Source organism: Musa acuminata, chromosome BXJ2-5 (assembly GCF_036884655.1).
Source record: "Musa acuminata AAA Group cultivar baxijiao chromosome BXJ2-5, Cavendish_Baxijiao_AAA, whole genome shotgun sequence".
NCBI lineage: Eukaryota > Viridiplantae > Streptophyta > Magnoliopsida > Zingiberales > Musaceae > Musa > Musa acuminata.
Window position 1 is genome coordinate 4,790,256 of NC_088342.1, and position 21,648 is coordinate 4,811,903.

Sequence of the window (21,648 nt, forward strand, 5' to 3'; positions counted from 1 at the left end):
TTACCACTTCATCACCTTCTTCACCTTCCTTAGTGCCCCCACCTATCATTATTCTTTTCATCAACAAAGGTGGGCCAATTTAGCTAGCTTGATTTCTCCTTTTCTGCACCTAGGCATTTAGATATGGGCCACCTAGCTGAGACGGAGCTCATTTGGCCTCTCATGACTTTTGTGCACTCAGGAGTTTCTGATTCCTTCCATTGTCATGAGTAAGAGTATTGTTAATTGTCATAGCAGTCCTTCAGAGATTGAAAGAGATCGAGAGCCATCCTCCCCACGAAGGATCCCATAGTGATATGTCCTTTTTATCTTAGGTAAGTGTTTTCGCTATTACATGATCAGGACTTGTATGTTTGTTTAATGCTTGAGGAGGGGAGGGTATGGCTGTCTTCCTCGGTCGTTTTCTTTGATGGTGATTTGACCTCATGGGGACCGAGAGAAGAAAAAGGTAGCAGCTTCGGTGAATCGAGTAGTATCCCAGTGAAGCCAAGTTACTAGAGAACCCAAATCTTTTCCTTGATCCAACTCTTCGTATGACTCATTCCTTTTGTCCATCAAATCTAACAATGGACCATCAGGAAGACAAAAAAAAAACGATGACAGTGCCACCAGTGCACCTCCCATGATCTCGCTCGCAAGAAGTCCATGGTGTCCCTGTTCATGCAGCTTGTGGTGGAAACTTGAATCACAAGATTGCAAATGACCTGCACACCTGCTGTTGATGAGCACAACCAGCTTGAGAATTTGAGGACCGCTTGCTTCGGCATTGGATACACATTCTCAGTAGAGCGACGGCAAGAAATCGTCGCCCCAGCCGTGATTGATTCACATGGAGTTGACGACAAAGTCCTGTTAAATGCGGAGGTCGCAGGGATAAGGAAAGGAGAGAATGTGCATTAATGCTGTAGGGGCCAGGGAAGGAGTGCAGGTATGGGCGGTCAGCTTTAGTACTTCAACAAGATCCCGTTGTGCGATAATAGATTCCTACCGTAGGAAAACGGCATGTGGATTTGCTCTTCCGTGTACCACTCCGTGTTTCCCTTGGATACGGTGAATCTACAGGGGCGTCTTCCCTGATACTGTGAATGCGATTGCTTGCATGACGCTGACAAATTGGATGTTTGTTTCTTGTCAAAACTCTTGTACGAAGCTCCTATTTCATAGATAGATAGCAATGTAAATTAATCTGCAACTTGTCCTCTGTAGCTTGCATTTACCATCACAATTTAGCAATCAAGGAGAAGTACAAAAAAAATCTCTTTCTGACATTGTCTCTGGAAGCACAGAATTGGAGAATGCATTGGAAGCATCAGAGTACAGAAGCACGAGATGAGCTGAAAAATATCACAAGATATCGTTTTCGTGTGTTTTCTGGACGCGATGAGGTAACGCCGTCATTCCCATTCTCCCCTTTCTTCACATCCGAGAGCACCCAAACTTCGCGTCGTCACCCTTCTGATGGTGGGAGATTAGGTTTCGATCCCTGGTCGGCGGCCGACACCATGATCACGGTGGACACGCCGCGAAGGAGATCGACCTCGGGTACTCTGCTTACTGCTTCACCTGGATCGAGCCACGCCCTCGCTTCGGTGCGCGATTGCATTCTCTCCTCTTCCTTGTCACTAGTGAAAGATTGGATCTTTATTAGTTTCTTTGATTATTCAAGCGCACAAAAGCTTCGGATCGTGGTTTCTGTGTTCACTAATGATTGATTTGGTAGACGCGACATTAATTTCGATATAAATGCACGAATTTTTTTTATTGCAATGTGAGAAAGACGGCTCCTTTTTGAGTTTTAGTTGGTCCACACCGATGTCGATGCACAAAGGAACGATCTGAAAGACTAGGAGAATGAATCTGAAATCGAGATTGTGCGGATTGCAGAAACGTAACATTGCAAATGAGGTCTTCTTCCATGTTTTGTCTCAACCTCTCTGGCTAGGAGCACAAGGTGCTTGTTAAAATGTTGGAACACCGAGGTGGTTTTGATCAGCAACTTTTGAAGGATGATGTTTGGAATGATCATGAAGTTGAACACGGGAGCGCAGGAATTTTATTTATTTATGTCAAAATGATGGAACTCGTACTGAAAAACACCAACCGAGATTAACCTGAGATTATTTTGACTGGAAATTGTAAGAACATGTCAAGGAAACAGTGTCACAGACCTTTTCTCATAAAGGTGTACGAATCTCAGAACAAACAATAAAAAATTGGCTTGTTCTATTTCATCATTATTTAGTGAAAAGAAGTAACAGTGTCTCCTTTTGGTAGGTTGCAATAGCCTATGTCAACTTTTTGAATTGAATTATCCACATCACTTAATAGGTACTGTATATGTATAGTTTGCAATCCCTTTTTCTCTATGTTTTGAGCAAACTATGTGTAGCAGGAGACAAGAATCAGAAGACAGAGGGGCACTGCATGTCCGTAATAAGTCTGAAGGAGCAAGCACAACACGAGAAACTGACCATCTCAATAGTCCTGACTCTGTTAGTTCTGACAAAGAGCCCACTTGGACATGACTATTGTTTGACTTTTTGGTTGGTTGTTAAATCTTTTCAACTCCACTTTAACCATAGCTCAGCTTCTCATGAGCAGAAGCATCACAATTTGGAGTTCCCAATTTGATAGAAAAAGTTTTCATCATTAACATCAAGCATTGTCTTACTGCTATTACTCAGAGAACTGAAACAGAAAACTTCAAATGACGTGAGTTATCATTTATCATCTCCAATACATGGACAGGAAAACCTCTTTCTATTCATCTGTTCCTTAATTCACTATCCCTCTCCAAAATGCAACATTAAGGATCTAATGAGAAATGCTACCTTCATGAAATCTCTCACACTCTCCTTTGTCAACGGAGTAATAGATAATACTGTGGAGAGAGGCTTTGCTGTCATATTTAGCATAATAATTTGACACTCGGCTTTGCTGTCATATTTAGCAATGATCAGAAAGTTAATTGAAGTCATTAGATGAATCAGTTAACTGAGTTTAAAAGTGAAACAGGTGTTTTTAATTGCCATAGTAATAAAAATGTGGGGTACTTCATATTATGGGCAGGAGAATATTGCACATTAAAATTTGTACATGATTAGAATGAATACTTGATGAGATTGCGTATCTTATTGATTAGATGCTTTTAGTTACTATTTTATTTGTTTATGCCTTTCTATTTTATTTGCTGATGCCTCTGATTTCATAATTTTGGATAAAAAAAGACCTGTATACTGAAGATGGTTGTTCCAATGGTGTGAATGTTGACCGAGTGTAGTGCCGACCTATTGAATATTAGGGACATGCTGGTCGAAGGCTTGAAATTTTTGAGGCCCTAGAAAGTTGGCCAAGTTTTCTGTTGTGCAGTCAAATATGAGAAAAGATTTTCTGTAACCTAACTGAAATTTGTTATTGGCATGTTATTGGTTTTTACTCCTTGGAGGTAAAAAAGTGAAGATTTACTTTGATCAAACTCAATGGAAAAGTTGGTGGTTTATGAACTCCAATGGTTGATGGAATTGCCCAGTATGTTGCTCTTTTTCCTGCTCATTCGCCAATGAAGTGGAATTGGTTTTATTTATTCTGCACTTGTATTGTTTTCCTCCCAAAGCAGCACTATTTTTACTCAATGCTTTGAGTACCATGCAAGCAAAACTTTAAGTCCTTCATGGAAACAACCGAAAATATTTTTAAGCAGGTTTAGTATTTTCCAATGGTCATAATGTTCTTTTTCTTTTACCTTCACTGCAGGTATCTTTTATAGTCAGCTTTGGCATGTTGGGAACTGATGGTGCCAGTGTCACATTGGAGTTTGGTTATGTTGAGAGAAAGTTATTAACAGTGATCAAGTTTGTTCCTCTCATTTTTTTGCAACTCACTTTGCAAAAGATAATTTCATTTCCTGGTATGACTTATTCAATTTTATGGTTTCCTGCATTCTTGTCAAACAGGGATGCTTTTCAATCTTTTTCGATTCTGAAATGCTGAATGATTGAGGTATACTAACATGAAAAATATATTTGATTTTTAGTACAATCCTGTTATTTGTTCTCAGCACCTAATTAAGATATTTGTTCTAGTAAGTAGATGCCTTTGTATATGCTTGTTGCTTTGACTTCATTATGCAATTTACGGTTGTAACTATTAGCTTGTAATGGCCAATTAGCCTGTTTGTTTATTGGAAATTTTACCTAGCCCTAATTTTAGCTCAGTGGTAAATGTTTTATTTGTTTCATGCAATCTTGAATTTGATCAAATTTATGTTCTTTCGGTTCCAAAAAATTATTTATTGTGTTTGTTTATTCATTTTGAGCTCCACCAGTATGTGACTCCTGAGTTCAACTGCTGAGTAAGATTACCTGTAGAAATACTTTTGAGTTTCACTGGATGTTAAGATAAAGGGATATTCTTATAATAATACTTTTGAGATATTGCATTTGAAGATGGTCAAATTTGGTTAAATGTGATAGTCTGATTTGGTGAATGAAATCTGTCTGAACAATGTTGTTCCAACATGTCTGTGCACTCTGCACCTGAAATTATAGTGATTTATAAGATCAATCATAGGTTTTTAAGTCCTCATTCTGATATTTCATAACTTGTGAGAATTGCAAAAGGAGATTGTAAGATGGTTTTCAGAAAGGCCATTTTTTAAATAGAGCTTCCTAATGGAGGACATGCAGTCATGCTTCCTTGTGCAACATGATATAATCTCATGGAAAGATTTAGTGCTTATGATTTCATGCTCCTTATATACCAACCACATCTGTTCCGGTTATCTTAACCCTACAGTTCCAACCTTTAATGATCTAATCTGTCATCAATTCATTTATGTAAGAATACAAAACCTACAGGTTTAAAGAAATACAAGCATACCTACAGATATACATTTACAAGTAAATAACTCTGATTACTTATTTTCTTCTATTAGAATATGATAAAATTCTCCTGGATTCTAAGCAACTCATATATGTTTCTGCAATTCATCCCATTTTCCCAACAATTCTGATTTAGAGACCTTGTTATTGCATCAATGTCAAAAGTTCAATATTGGTTTATGCTAAATTGAAGGATGTCTTCTGCTTCTCACCATGAAAATAAGCTGTTAACTCCAGTTTTGCTGTTTGGTCATCCTAACATAAATCTTAGGCACCCACATTTCGACTTGTAATATGCATAAGACTAAGTAAAGATTTGTGGAAGAAATCTTTGCAGGCTACCATGGCAACTTTGTGTCCAAGGCCCAGCAAAAGTAGAGTGTTGTATTAGGATGACATTTACTGGAATGATTAGAACAAGTTGTCAAGTAGAAAAGCAGAGTAGTTTAGACTATGACGTTTAAAAGCATAGCATTCTGTAGTATGGAGTTTCACACTCACATGATCAAGATGTAGTTAACATTCTAGTTAATTTGGTCAACCAAACTAAGTCACACCACCATACCACAGTTTCCTCAGTTCCAAGATGATCCCAAGCATCCTTCATGATAAGAATCCTTACCCTCCTTTGTTTAGTGTATAAAGCAGCATGCCTTGTAGCTCAACAAGTTTCCTTCGTGGTTCTGCAGTTGAATGGAGACCTGGTCACCCCTCTTCACCCCCTGCAAGTGGATTCAGCCCCATGAGGTGGCTCCTCACCACGGCGGCGTACAGCTCCTCATAGGGCAATCGACCTGAGAACGGAGGCAAGAAGTCTTGGGGAAGAGAGGCAGGTGATGACCACCATCCATGATAGGTAGATAATTCATGTAGATAGTTTCTCGATGCAAAGTGTAGATAGTAATATTTGTTGATAATTAATTGACTTCTAATAGGAATTTTGAGAACTTTCATCTTTTCCTCCACTTCTTATTCGCTCGAATTCAAGCATGGTCTAGAAATCAGGAACTCTCATTTTGCACACCACCATATCAAAGTATAAATAAAACAGTCTTATATGTAGGACAACATAAGTGACAATAACTGGAGTTAATTGTCCAACAGAGTGGAAAACGCATATGTTCAGTATTCTAGCCATATTTTTAGAGAAAAGGCTCAAATTATCATCATATTTTCTCATATATTTCTCAGCTGATCTTGTACTAGATTTCTCTCCATCACCAAAGCTCTGCATCTGCAGAAGTATCTTCATAGATTCATTGTATCTCATCTACATGAATGACAAAATGGATATATAGATTATGCCTCAAATACTGACATGAACTCATTTTATGTGATCCCAAAAGTATCAAGGAAGGTAGAAATGTGTAAAGGTGGTCATACCCTACCTAGCTGGAGGGCTGTCCTCTGCTGGTGAGTGTAATGTTGATTAGGCTGCATTATATTCACTTGCAGAAAGTTCCTTGAATCATAAGAGGGCATAACCTCGTATTCAGTTGTTGTCGCCGTTGAAGGCAGCATGTCCATCTGTTGTTGCACTCTTTCATTTTCAGCTACCTGTTCCACATAGGCACCTCTTCAGCCTGTTGAAATCACAATGTAAGAGAGAGACTAGAAAGAGGACCTTGTTCCTCAGATACATATTGTCATTCTGCAGCTCCATCTCCTAAGAACAAGAAAGTGTGTATGGGTAGGTTATCAGAAGTGACCAGACAAGAAATACCATCAGTGGAGTAAGAACTGATGCTCATTACCCTTTTCTGCATGTACTCAGTCTCAGCAAACAACAACTCATTCTGAAAAAATCAAATGTGAGGAATAAGCATCTTCTTAAATAATCCATGCAGATAGTAAAAGTACATGATCCTGATAGCAAATAAGTTGGCACAAAGCTTAAAGAGGTTTGCCTTTTTAGTTCTTATTTTGTTTATGCCCTTCTCCAATCGAGTCTCAAGCTGCTTCAGGTCCCTTAAGCTCATGGAGTTCAAAGATTCACCCATCAAGTTCCTAATAAGCAAGTATATTCCTCTTTACATGCACCAACTGGTAAAGAAATATTATAGGCTTTTGTTAGCAGTACTACCTGTTTGTGCTCTGTAAGTTATTGATTTGCTGATGTAGTTTTGATGCCTCTTGCTGGTAGTACTGAATATAGAGGATACAGCAGAGATATGAGATCGTTAGCACCAGCATATTAGTAGGTATGTCCAATATAGTACAATAATCACATCACTGAGAGCAATAAGAAACATTTCCAATATATTTTGGGTCAGTTCATCTCGTTACAATGGAACCATACATCTTATTGTTCTATTTTTTTATTAGCAAGAAGAGGTTGATGATCAGAGCGTTTGGTCAGGCAAAAAAGGGTGAAGATTAGGAGACGATAAAAGCCTTTGCATGACTGACAATAAGCTACAGAATGCTTACCAAAAAGATGATTAATCACAGAAGGCAATTTAATCAAGAGGACATGACCTAGACCTCCTAATTGTGCATTCTCTCATTGTCATGAAACTATCACACATCTCTTCCTACACGCAGTCTTGCGAAGGCAGTGTAGGTTTGGATGAGAAGCTACTTCAATGTGAGAGGAAGGACAAGATCTGTTTCTTCTTGATGGAGCTGTAGAAAAGTCAAAACAACTAAGAAAGGATTCTTTCCAGTGAAATTTGTCCCCTCCAACTACACAAATCTTTTATTTCTGCATGTTACCTTTCATTTTTTTTCACATGTACCAGAGCCAACTATGATTCATGTTTCTTCTCTGCCTCACAATTTTAAGAAATATGCACTCTGACAACCTCTTCTAAGGCATATTGCTAATTGCTAATGACATCTCCACTAGATCACCTTATTTGTTACTGATTTCTCCTTGATCACTGTGGCTGAAGGATATGAATATTTTTAATCAGAACTGCTATGTGTTCCTGTAGCTGATAAATATTTTAAGCAACAACAAAACTGTAATGCCCAACTTATCTATTGCTAATGATACTTCTAATATATTTACCATGACTATATTTGTTCTTAAAGAAACTTTTGATACTTTAACAAATTTCTTCCTAAAGAAAATTATGAACTTTCATGCTGAAAACCTTTTTTTTTTTTAAATTACTATGATGAACACTTGAATATTATGAATCATAAAGCTAGCTAGAGTGGGATTTATTCTTAAGGTGTGGTACTTAGCCAAGAAAAGGTATTGCAAGAAACATAAAGCTCCATGTAGGCAGCATTGAGTGCAAAAAGAACAAAAGCTTTCTGTTGTACCATGTAAAAGAATCCAAAAGTGTGATTCTTGGAGTATGATCATATTCCAAAATAAGAAAGAGGATACAGTAAGATGATGCCATCACTATATTTCAATTGAAAAGGATTGAGGTGGTATGTAAGAGAGATACGTTACCGAAAATGATGCTGTATTGATAATAGACTTAGATCTTTGTTCTGAAACATTAATCAACATATAAAGGATATTCATATGCATATAGATCTCATCACTAAGAAAAAATTGAATTTATCTGTTTACCTTCATTTAACATCTGCCCATTATTTGAGTTTGTTTTAAAGGAAGCAATCAACAAAGAACTCAACGAATTTTTTGATAAAACTAATTCCAGATCTCAAGCTTCATATAATGTTTAATGAGTTTAATGTTGAGATTCCTCAAAACATTCCATGATCCATTATGAAAATTACCAAATTATGCCCAGAAGTAGGCAGCTGAAAAGTCTTCAAGTCTCTTTAACAAAGGGGAACAACAGCCTTTATATTTAACCAAAAAAATCAGGGTTTGAGGTGCACAAAGTTGTCCATTGGAGCATTAGGCATAAGGTGAAGAGACCATTGGAGGCTATGGTCTCTTCACCTTATTTTTTTTCAAAAGAAAAAAAAAAAGGTGAAGGAACCATAGCCTCCCATGGGCTTAGTCTATGAAAGATGATCTTAAGAGTGAGAGAGAGATTTATCCATCATTAAATCATAAGTAAACAATCAAAACAGTGACTTTTCATTTATTACTTCAAATAGTGAAGAAATTTACATGAGACAAATATCTAGGTTTTAATTGTGTATAGCTAAGATAATTGTCATTAAACATATTATGTTGTTACTTGCATTAAATATTTTAGACATAGCCATATAGCTCACTCGCTAGATGTACTATGGGTGTGCCTTGATTAGTATAGGCGAAGCTTTAAGTTAAGCTTAAGATTTGAGCCTTTTGGGAGCCATCTTACAAGCTTAATGATCTCATCAGCTTAGTTACCAGGTACTTTGTGAAGAGTGTATTATTATTAGCTTTAAATGTGATCCATGGCTCCATACAACTTGTATGGAATAGACCTTGCCAAAATAACACTAGTAGTAGATAACTCATATTCACCTTGTAGACCTCTTGGGAATTTTAGAGTATGATAATTGGGTTCTCGCTAAATTATAAAGTTCCTCATGGGTGATGTAGAATGTTTAAAAGCCCTAAATTACCTCCTTGAGGGTAATATAGGATTCTAAAAGCATGATAAAAAATTGTATAAAGCTGTTGTACCAATAGAGCTTAAAATTGCTCAGTTGCAATTGAAATGTGTTCAAGAGTCATAATCATTATGGGTTTATCAGTAGAACAGTTTATTGTTTCTTTGATTTACTTAATATTTTATTGTTAACTTATTCAGATACTTATAGAGATACTCACCACAAACCCAATGTTTTCAATAATCCCTTTCTTAATTAATCTTTTTGAGTCATAAGATTCATTTGATGAACCTTATTTGGTTGAAGTAGATTTATTTACTAATTTGTTAGATAAAATATTAAGAAATCGAGCAAATCGACTATGTTAATATCATCAAGAGAATGGGAGATAAGAGGACCAAAGGAATTGGCTATACTGACATGATAAATAAGAACTTCCAGAAGAGGTTAATGTTGCTAGTACCATAATGTTAGACTTCTTCAACACTTGTGTGATATGTTCATTGTCATGAATGGAAGGGGTTTGTTAAACTTTGCCACAGTTTTCACTAGTCTCTTTGGATTTCCTTCGAAGGCTGTCAAAAGTCTATATGAACAAGGGTTGCTTTTCATATTCAAGAGGATCAAATTATGCAACCACAAAATAGCCACAGCATGTATGCTTGGAATGGTAAATGCAATAAATATAAGCAAACACATGCCAAGTTTCTGTGGGCTAATAATGGAAAATATGATGTCTATTCTTGCCTGCTATCAGACATCAGAATAATTTTCTGGATGTGGTGCAGCGTCGAACATAAAATGACAAGGAACATAGCATGACCAACCTCAAAGATAGTTTCCTGAATGAGTTAGCATACCACAAGTTGTGAATAGAGTTGGAGCAGATGTTACATGGACTGAGGCCTCTGTCAAGAATCAGTGTGCTTAGAAATATGGGACACAAGGTCCTTCAGGAATTGGGGCATACACAAGGGTATTCCTTATCATATAGACATGAATGTAAACCTATTTTCTCACAATGAATGTGATCGATTTGCATCTGAATATGTGGACATTCCTAATGATAACATAAACAATTTCTAATAATTGCGTGAGACCATGGAGCTTGCGCAAAACTTTATGTGGCAGCAAAATGGGATGTTGAGTTCTTGAGATCATAGTTGCCTAAAATTGCTAGTTGGCAATGCAGTGAAAAAAATCCTCTCAAAAAAAGGAATTCTTTATGATAAAGCACATAATAGAAAGCCTTGGAAGCACCAAGGATGCATGACATATTGCAGACAAATTAGGGTATGCAGGGAAAAGAAAAACGCAGAGCAGCGTGCAGTGTACGTGCACGGGAACAGCGACGGCGTGCAGAGACAAAAGAGGAGAGAGAAATAGAGAGAGAAGGTAAGGTTTCTGAGTTTTTCTGCTTGACGATCGGTGGCCAAACGTTGTCAGTTTCGGCCCAAATTTTATGTGGAGAATCCTTACAGCAAACTCTACAATCCTAACGGTGTTGATCTGCAGTTTACCCTCTCTAAGGTACTTTCCTGCGATATCCACTCTGTGAGACCTAGAATTCTCTTTGGAGGAGATCCACCTATGTGACGAAGATATGATATTCTTGAGCCAAGATCTATGTTCTTGATGTTATTCTGATCCTCTAGTTATTCTAGAGAAGACCTACTGTAAACCTGTTATCATCATTATCGATAGTGGAAGTTTGAGGTGGACTACGGTCCCGTGGTTTTTCCCATATTGGGTTTTCCACGTTAAAAAGATTTGGTCTCACTGTGTGATTGATTTATTGCTCTATTGTTTATGCTGTGCTGATTGATATTAGCATTTGAATATCAAGTTGGTATTTTGATGAGGAACCTATTTTGATACACAAAGAGGGAAAGAATTATTCCGCATTAACAGGTTTCTTCCCAACAAGTGGTATCAGAGCATCAGGTTGTTTGGTGCTAGTTTTCTTGTGTGATTGAAATGGAGCAGTCAGATGGTATGATTAAATTGAACTCATCAAATTATTCCACTTGGAGGCGTCTGATGGAAGATTTGCTCTATTGCAAAGATTTGTATAAGCCTATCAAGGTTAAAGATAAACCTTCTATTATGGACGATGAAGAATGGGAAGTTCAACATAGAAAAGCTATTGCCTATATTAGAAGATGGATGGATATAAACTTGCATGAGCATATTTCAGATGAAACCAGAGCTGATGTTGTTTGGCAAAGGTTAGAAAATCTTTTTGCAAAAAAGACAGTGGGAAATAGAATTTCTCTCCTCAGAAGGCTTGTAAATTTGAAGTATAAAGATGGTGGTAACATTATTGAGCACATAAGCCTATTTCAGAGTCTTGCAAACAAGTTGGTTGCTATGAAAATGAATATAGATGATGAGATGCAGGGATTATTACTTCTCAGCTCTTTACCAGAAAGTTGGGAAACGTATGTGGTGACTATTTGTAACTCCACGCCAGAGGGGACTCTAACCATAGATATGGTTAAAGACAGTTTGCTAAATGAAGATGCAAGAAGGAAAGAACATGGTGAATTTTCTTCTGGTGCATTTGTTACTGAAAAACAAGAAAGACGTGGAAGAAGTCATAGCAGAAATCCATATGGTTATAGAGGAAGATCCAAGTCTAGAAGAGATATCAAATGTTTTCACTGTAACAGACTAGGTCACATGAAGAAAGAGTGTAGGTTTTGGAAGCGAGAACAAAATGAAATGAAGAAAAATGAAAAAGAGACCAATACAGTTGCTGCTAAAGGTAATATCACTATTGTCTGTGATGAAGGTTGTGTTAGCCTTGTAGCTCAGGACAGTAATTGGGTAATTGACTCTAGTGCTTCATTTCATGTTACTTCTCATGGTGATTTCTTTAGATCTTACACTGCTGGTGATTTTGGTAATGTCAGAATGGGAAACAATGGTACATCTAAGATTGTGGGTATTGGAGATATTTGCTTGGAGACCAGTATTGGGAGCAAATTGATACTCAAAGATGTAAGGCATGTTCCAGATATTCGTCTTAACTTGATATCTACAGGTAGACTTGATGATGAGGGCTTTGCACATTATTTTGGTGAAAGTAAATGGAAACTCACTAAAGGTTCTCTAATTGTGGCAAAAGGAAAGAAGATTAACTCTTTTTATGTCATGGAAGGTAAGCTACACAAAGGAGAGATTAATGCAATTCGAAAAGGTGAAAGTATAGATCTTTGGCATAAGAGGCTTGGACATATCAGCGAGAAGGGACTTCAAACTCTTGCTAGAAAGCAGTTCTTACCAGAGTTGCAAGGTACATCTCTTAAATCTTGTGATCATTGCTTAGTTGGAAAAACACATAGAGTTGCATTTCAGACATATCCATCATTTAGAAGATCTGATGTTATTGATTTAGTTCATACTGATGTTTGTACTATGCAAACTAGAACTCTTGGAGGTGCTCTTTATTTTGTTACTTTTATTGATGACCATTCTAGAAAAGTGTGGGCTTTTGCTTTGAAATCTAAAGACCAGGTACTCGATGCTTTCAAGGAGTTTCATGTCAATGTTGAAAGAGAAACTGGCAAAAAGCTAAAGTGTGTTTGATCAGATAATGGTGGCGAGTACAGGGGTCCTTTTGAGAATTATTGCAGGTTCCATGGTATCAGGCTTGAGAAAACAGTTCCTAAAACTCCTCAGTAGAACGGTGTGGCAGAAAGGATGAACAGAACCATTGAAGAAAGGATTAGGTGTATGCTTTCCCACGCCAAGTTACCAAAGTCATTTTGGGGGGAGGCTATGAGAACTACAGTTGACCTGATAAATCTTTCTCCATCAGTTCCTCTGCAAGGTGATGTTCCAGAGAGAGTATGGAGAGGAAAAGATATATCTTATAATCATTTGAGAGTCTTTGGGTGTAAAGCATTTGTTCATATTCCCAAAGATGAGAGGTCCAAGCTTGATAATAAGGCAAAAGCATGTATCTTCTTGGGATATGGTCATGAAGAGTTTGGGTACAGATTATGGGATCCAGTGAACAAGAAGATTATTAGAAGCAGAGATGTTGTGTTTCTTGAAGACCAATTGTTTGATGATAGTGATAATGTTGAGAAGCCAGAAACCTCTGTTTATATTCCTTGGAGTTTGGGTCCAGTTCCTTCACCTGTAGTTCATGATGATCATGGGGGAGATGAACAAGAAGATTGTGGTGAGAATACTAGTGATGATATACCTACAGTTGATGATGCTGAACCAACTGAACAGGCACCTCCACCACCAGTTGAGATTCCATTGAGAAGATCCACTAGAGAGCGACAACCCTCTACCAGATATCCTCCACATGAGTATGTTATGCTTATTGACGGGGGAGAGCCAGAAACTTACCAAGAAGCTATTCTACATGAGAATAAGAGTGAGTGGGTTAAAGCCATGCAAGAAGAGATGAGATCCTTACTTGAGAACCACACCTATGACTTGGTAAAGCTGCCGAAAGAGAAGAAAGCTCTCAAGAATAAGTGGGTTTATAAATTGAAGACTGAAAACAATAGCTCACAACAAAGATACAAGGCACGACTAGTTGTGAAAGGATTCAGTCAGAAGAAAGGTATTGACTTTGAAGAAATATTTTCTCCGGTTGTGAAAATGTCCTCTATCCGAGTTGTTCTTGGTTTGGCTGCCCGCTTGAATTTAGAAGTTGAGCAACTTGATGTAAAAACAGCATTTCTTCATGGTGTCTTAGAAGAAAAAATTTACATGGAGCAACCAGAAGGTTTCAAAGTCAAGGGAAAAGAAAATCTGGTATGTAAGCTTAGGAAAAGCTTATATGAACTCAAACAGGCACCTAGACAATGGTACAAGAAGTTTGATTCCTTTATGATGAGCCAAGGGTATGATAGAACCACATCTGATCATTGTGTGTTTATGAAGAATTTTCAGATGATGATTTTATTATTTTACTGCTATATGTTGATGATATGTTGATTGTTGGCCATGATGTTGGAAAAATTGAAAAGCTTAAAAGAGAGCTAAGTAAGTCTTTTGCCATGAAAGACTTAGGATCGGTGAGACAAATACTTGGCATGAAGATTCTTCGTGATAGGAAGAAAAAGAAGATTTGGCTATCTCAGGAGACTTACATTGAAAAGGTTCTTGAAAGATTCAACATGAGTAAAGCCAAAGCGGTTTGTTCCCCACTTGCAGGTCATTTCAAGCTGAGTTCGAAACAATGTCCTACAAGTGAGAAAGAAAAAGAAGAAATATCCAGAGTGCCTTACTCATCTGCAGTAGGCAGTTTGATGTATGCTATGGTTTGTACTAGGCCAGATATAGCTCATGCAGTTGGAGTTATTAGCCGATTTCTCTCTAATCCTGGAAAGGAACATTGGGCAGCAGTGAAATGGATATTAAGATATCTAAGAGGTACTTCCAGGTTGTGTTTATGTTTTGGCAGTGATGAACCTGTGTTAGAAGGGTACACAGATGCAGACATGGCAGGTGATACTGATTCCAGGAAGTCCACTTCGGGATTCTTGATGACATTTGCAGGAGGAGCAGTCTCTTGGCAGTCTAAGTTACAGAAGTGTGTTGCTCTATCAACCACAGAAGCAGAATACATAGCAGTTACTGAAGCCTGTAAGGAAACTTTATGGATGAAAAAGTTTCTACAGGAATTGGGCTTGAAACAGGAAGTATATACTGTTTACTGTGACAGTCAGAGCGCCATTCACCTCTCCAAGAATTCAACATACCATTCTAGATCCAAGCATATTGATGTGAGATATCACTGGATTCGTGATGTGCTTGAGATGAAAGAATTACAGTTGGAAAAGGTACATACCAATGAGAATGGTTCAGATATGTTGACAAAGTCTTTGCCTAAGGAGAAGCTTGAAGCATGTAGGCGAAGAGCGGGCTTGGTACAGCCCACCATATGAGCTGGAGGGGGAGAATTGTTGGGTCCAGCCCATATGTGGGCTTGGACAAATTGGGCCTATTGAGTCCAAATCACTAATTAAGGTGAAGTAAGGCAAATTAGGATATGCAGGGAAAAGAAAAACGCAGAGCAGCGTGCAGCGTGCAGTGTACGTGCACAGTGAACAGCGACGGCGTGCAGAGAAAAAAGAGGAGAGAGAAATAGAGAGAGAAAGTAAGGTTTCTGAGTTTTTTTGCTTGACGATCGGTGGCCAAACGTTGTCAGTTTCGGCCCAAATTTTATGTGGAGAATCCTTGCAGCAAACTCTACAATCCTAACGGTGTTGATCTGCAGTTTACCCTCTCTAAGGTACTTTCCTGCGATATCCACTCTATGAGACCTAGAATTCTTTTTGGAGGAGATCCACCTATGTGATGAAGATATGGTATTCTTGAGCCAAGATCTATGTTCTTGATGTTATTCTGATCCTCTAGTTATTTTAGAGAAGACCTACTGTAAACCTGTTATCATCATTATTGATAGTGGAAGTTTGAGGTGGACTATGGTCCCGTGGTTTTTCCCACATTGGGTTTTCCACGTTAAAAAGATTCGGTCTCACTGTGTGATTGATTTATTGCTCTATTGTTTATGCTGTGCTGATTGATATTAGCATTTGAATATCAAGTTGATATTTTGTTGAGGAACCTATTTTGATACACAAAGAGGGAAAGAATTATTCCGCATTAACAGGTTTCTTCTCAACAATTTCTTATAATTGCTTCACATATCACTTGCTAGTAGTCGCTTCCATGTTTGAATCCAGAGTTATGTTGACACACTACTCCAAGATTATGTAGGAATAATACCTGAGCATTGCCTTCTGAAGCAAATCCAGTGTTGGTAGTATCACTACATGCTTTCTTGTACCTCTCGATACTTTCCTTCACACTGCATTCACAATTTTGCTGTTAACAGTTATGACATACACTGAGATGACAATTAGCATAGCAGGTGAACCCAATATTCCAGAAAAATACTTGTTGAGCAACCTCATGTGTAAACTTCTATCAATAATACTTATTAATGATTTCAGAGTTCACCATGCATCAACAGTGTCAGCAATGGTGAATGCACTTTTAACTTGTCTTTCAGAATTTCTGATATAATCCATCAAACTTGGTAATTGCAAGTTGATTCAAATCTTGAGAAGTTACAAGTGTTGAGAAGTTGATTCACTATAGCTGCAAAATACATGTATTTCTGACTCATGATGATTGTTGCCTACTTATGAAGATAAACCTTAAAGTAGACAAACCTAAAACAACAATTACGAATGCTCGCCGTTTCCTTTTTAAAAAAGAAAAAAACATGCTAATTCACATAAATATTTTCGATGCTTCTTTATCATGCAAGAACTGGTACCAAGAAAAACTTGGATTATATTACGACAAAACACAGATAAAATCCGACAAAGACAAATATCTTCAAAATGGCTTACGGCAATTTATGTGGCCTTAACATTACTTTTCTTTGCTTAGAATTTGTGAGTGTGTGTCACTTTAAACATTGTGAACTTGAGGCCTACTTATGCATGGTTTCATAGCAAAATATTTGGTTTTGTCACCTGAATATGACACATGCAACATATCCTGGAGTAAGTTTAAACAAAATGAGTCAAAAATAAATAAAAAATTGAACCATTTGGAAGATTTTTCTTGATGATATAAACATAGTAGCTAGAAAATATAGGAAAAATGATTATCAGGTAAAATAAACTAAAGTTTCTTCTCCTTATCAGGTAAATCTTTCATTCTTTAAATTATCAGAAACTCTTAAAACATTTGTATAGCCACTTTCTCAATTAGCTCTCTGCATGTAGAATCTTAAACAAAGTTGCTTATAGTTTTTGTAACCAATGCAGGTTGTTGATATTTATCTAAGATCACAACCGGTGAAAGGAAAATGGGTTTGAGAGTGTCTGGGTTTTCAGAAAGGAAAGTGAAATCTGATTCATCAATGAGGCACAAGATGAGAGGAAAATCCTGCAACTGGATTAGCAATTTCAGTAGAAAGATGTTCTAAGAATGGCATTTGAAGTTGGCAAAAAGGTTCTCCAATGAGAATGTTCTTTATTTGCACAACATTATGCTTCTTGTCTTATCACCTTTTAGTATCATTATTGAGGATTATATGACATGATAAAAGTTACATGGGTTAAATGTTGAGTTCTATGAACAAAATCACATTCTGGCACAAAGTTCTTTGATGAACGAGCACTCTGTTTCCACAATGTGTTGCCTCATTCTCATCTATTCATGAATGAGCTAATGCTTGTTCTGATCTTTATGCATATAGAAGCCAAAAAGACACATCTTAACATCGTATGTGCAAAAAGAGCAGTCAGAATATATATTACCTACCGTTCAGCAGTAACCCTCTTCAGAAGCATTGATATCAATCTCCAAAACATCTTTTCCCAAGTTCTAACTCACACTCCACCATTAAACGCGGAGGTAACAAAGCAACCAAATAGAACCATGGCAACCAGACAGACAACCACATAAAATACTCCACTGCAGCAGTGTGCCCGCTGGAGAAGGCAGGCAAACCATGGAGAAGATGTCAGCCCAAATGCTGCTGCTCCTATTCCCGAAGTCCCATCTTTTACTCCTTACACCGGCATCGTCTCCAACCTTAGTTTCCTCGAGGATCCCATTGGTCCGTCCCGCCACGTCGGCACGCGATCCCACGATATGATTGGCCACTTGCCTCCCCACATCTGGGTGGGCCCACGTGGTCTGCCTTTCTACCCTCGGTGCAATTTACCTTGTTCGCCTCTTTTACCCACGCCTCGGTCTTCCAAGTCTCTCCCTCCCTGTGGGCTTCTTGTGAGCTCTGAGACCTCTTCTTTCCTTCCCTTGCTTTTTATGCTCCCCATGCAAAGCCAGCGCACAGTACATTCACCCCATTGGCTCGTCAGTCTTCTGCAACCTCCCCCGTACTCGCCTTCCCCTCTCTCTCGGCCGCTAAAGTTGTCTTCACGCTGTTCTCTCGTTTGCTGTTCCTTGGAATATAATCTAAATCTATTACGAGAGGGTAGAACAGGAAAGGCAATGTTGCAAGAACCCTAACTCAGTCGAGAGGAACCGGATGTAAAGAAGAGCTGTGACGTGTGGGAAGGCCTGTGGTCCTTTTGGTTGAGGAAGGGGCTAATGAGAGCGTGACAGCTCTTGCAGCAGGCTTTCTTGCACTGACAAGTGACGTGAGGAGAGAGATGAGGTGTGGAGGAAGGAGGTAGAGGAGGAGGAGGAGGAGCAGGAGCAGCAGGTGGAATAAAATAAGGAGAGAGAGAGAGAGAGAGAGAGAGAGAGAGAGAGAGAGAGAGAGGAAATGGCAAAGCTTAGATCTAAAAGGGGGTGGTTGGAGGTGGTCATATACCCCAACGAACACAACACCAATCCAATGCCAAGGCCTCGCCCTTTACTATTCCTACTGCATCTCCTAACTGCTGTGGCTTCCTCAGATCCATGCTTCCACCCAACAAAGCAATGAAAGGGAAGCCACATAGCAGAAAGCTCATACACATACAATAGCATCACCCTTAGAGGAAGGAAGAAGCATAAATAGAGAAAGAAGAGGCCCACTGGCCGAGCAAACATAAGCTCAGCTGTCCTAAATCTATCTAAACATCTAACCTGCCCATAACACGGGCTTCCAACTGTTAGATCTACTGCTAACAAATTCAGATCTCGCCTTCACAGACAAGAACCAAAAAAGAAATGGAGATCTAGCTTAGGAGGCTCAGAACTCCTCCCTCCTCCTTTCATGGACCTCCATAGGGAGAAGGCAATATCTAAGACCTGCATGGAAATGTCTGTGCTATGATGTATTGATGAGACCGGCAAGACATAAGAAAACCAAAGAGTTGGTATCACCTGCTGGTTGCGTACTCGTAGAGGCGGCCGCGGCTGGAGAAGACGACGAGCGCGACCTCTGCGTCGCACAGGACGGACAACTCGTAGGCCTTCTTGAGGAGCCCGTTGCGGCGCTTGCAGAACGTCACCTGCCGGTTGGTGGTGTTCTCTATCCGCTTGATCTCGATCTTTCCTCGACCCATCTTCGCCGGCGGCTCCAGTGAGTGTATCGCTTCTTTCCTAGCTTGTCTGAGTGGAAGAATTGGGAGCAGATCAGCCGTTTGTTTGTTATGTTACGGACAATGATAACAAATATCTATGCCTTATAGCTGCGCTCTGAGGAGGAAAGGAGTGAGATGAAGCAGAGAGTTTGAGGAGAAAGGGAGCAGAAATTGACTGTCCCTCTTACCTCAGTATTTAGAGAGATGCATATAAGGAAATATATGGACTACACAACCCAACCCTTCCTTTCTTCCACTTCTGCTTCCTCCTCCTTCCTTCTCTATGACTTCTTTATCTCAATCTATGATCCTATACAGTGGCATCCATTGCCCTCAGTTCCAACTTTCATGGGTAGTATGATGGGTGGAGGCCAGATAGAGAAAGAGGAAAGAGACTTTGGAGAAAAGCGTCTACTTATGGAGTGTGAATAAGACTTTGGCCTTGAGTTGCACTCAAAATATATGCTGTATAACATAGAGAAGAGTGAGAGGGGCTCCATTGTCCTTTTAGTTCTTACATTTGGTTTCTTCTTCTTCTTCTCTCTCTCTCTCTCTCTCTCTCTTTCCCTATCATTCAAGATATGGGGTATTTCATCTTTGGTGGTGAGGAATTAATTAGGAACATTGACATCTAACTTCAAGCACTGGCCTGCCTCCTCCCATCTTCCACCTTTACCTTGGACTCCTTGGGTGTTCTGATACAGGAGAAGGCAACTAGGAAGGTGAGAAATTAATCGAGCACTGGACTGCATGCCTCCTCCCTTCTTCCATCTTGTCTTTGTCTCATCTTTTGTGATTTCTGATACCAGAGATGGCAACCAGGATGTGAGTGCTGCCTTCCATCTCTCCACCAAAAATCTTGCTTTACTTGTTGTGATATTTAGATGGTGAACATTTGGTAGCCTAGTGTTCCACTGGCACCAAGTCATTGACACTGTCACATCAAAAATAGTGCTGCTTGATACCCTTTCCTTCTTGCTGATCCTTTCTTGGATCATTCTAATTGGAGTCCATTTTAATGACCTCCAATCCTTCATAGCTACTACATCATACATATTTTAAGAAGCTCTCAGTGGAGTTTGTACTTTTTGGAGCATTTTGATTCTGCGCCATCTTCATGAATTGAAAGGCCCCCATCCATATAACTTTTATATCTTCTCATCTGCTTCCATAACTTCAGAATTCCATTTCATGGCTAAGAGTTTTCAGCATTGCTACCAGGGAAAGACTTCTGTTGACAAAGATCTGCAACATCCTCCAAACAAGTCAAAAAAGGAAAAAGTGCCTGAGTACATCATCAAGAAGGAAATTTCTCATAAGACTTCAAATATGATGATCCTATAGTACCCAGTTTGTGATTTGATCGTCTCTTTTCCTTCATGATTTGAGTTATTGGACTAGAGATAATACTGAGAACAGGCATATCAACCATGTGAATTTTCTTATTGGCAGGAAACCAATCTTGAGAAGCGTCATATATGGCTGAACAAGATCATAGTCCTAAAAATGCTCTTCTACCATCAACAAGGACAGCAGTGGAAGAAGAAAGTTGCATTGAAGATGAATGTAGGGTTTTCTTGAAAGAAAAACCAGCAAATGGTGCCACTGGTTCTTAAAATTTAGGGCAAACCTTAAATTTGATCCTTGTGTTTCCAATTAAAACTTACCATCAACTAATCATTAGAGAATCTTGTTATACACAATTGAGAACTTTGTGGTAATTAAGGTTGGAATTTGAGGTCCAAATAGTTACTAAGGATCAAGTGGAGAACACAACTATAAAGAAAGCCCTTACACTCCTTCAATTCTCATTGTTCCAAGTCAGGCCATTTCTAATAAAGCTCACGCCTGAATCACATCCTATCTTCTTCATCCTACCACCATCTTTCAAAGACAAAATAGCTGCATGTTCCAGACCTAGTTTGGATCAAAATTAACCAAATCGGCGATGAATTATAATTATCAACCAAATCAGTGGTGAAACCTTCCAGCAGAAGAGAAGGTTTGTCCCAATTATAAGGGCTGCAAGGCTTCTCGGCTAGAACTTCGGACAGCACCAGATGACACGATGGGGACAAGTATTGCACTAAATTGTAAGGTAGGTGAAGATTTTGATCTTTTAGGTTTAGATCATTCTATGAGTGGTTTGATGAATCTCACAGGACTACCCCATAGATATTATCTCAACTGGCTGAGACAAACTTATGCTTGTGTAGATTGTTTTTTCTTTTCTTGGATTTGGGTCTCTCATAGTGTTTAGT

At 38.7% G+C, this 21,648-nt stretch overlaps 2 protein-coding genes across 2 annotated transcripts; one reads left to right on the forward strand and one right to left on the reverse strand.

Moving 5' to 3' along the window:
- The first annotated feature begins 6 nt into the window (after positions 1-6).
- On the forward strand, positions 7-5,845 carry LOC108952903 (uncharacterized). The gene is made up of 4 exons (XM_065108153.1): positions 7-1,385; positions 1,474-1,589; positions 3,754-3,907; positions 5,570-5,845. The coding sequence occupies exons 2-4, from the start codon at positions 1,503-1,505 to the stop codon at positions 5,662-5,664; spliced, it is 336 nt and encodes a 111-aa protein (XP_064964225.1). The 5' UTR covers positions 7-1,385; positions 1,474-1,502; the 3' UTR covers positions 5,665-5,845.
- Positions 5,846-5,911: 66 nt separating this feature from the next.
- LOC103984111 (agamous-like MADS-box protein MADS1) lies at positions 5,912-19,800 on the reverse strand. The gene is made up of 9 exons (XM_009401542.3): positions 19,576-19,800; positions 19,188-19,415; positions 16,119-16,200; positions 6,964-7,025; positions 6,788-6,887; positions 6,635-6,676; positions 6,505-6,546; positions 6,269-6,437; positions 5,912-6,150 (listed from the first exon to the last, which is right to left on the reverse strand). The coding sequence occupies exons 2-9, from the start codon at positions 19,367-19,369 to the stop codon at positions 6,137-6,139; spliced, it is 693 nt and encodes a 230-aa protein (XP_009399817.2). The 5' UTR covers positions 19,370-19,415; positions 19,576-19,800; the 3' UTR covers positions 5,912-6,136.
- Positions 19,801-21,648: the final 1,848 nt, after the last annotated feature.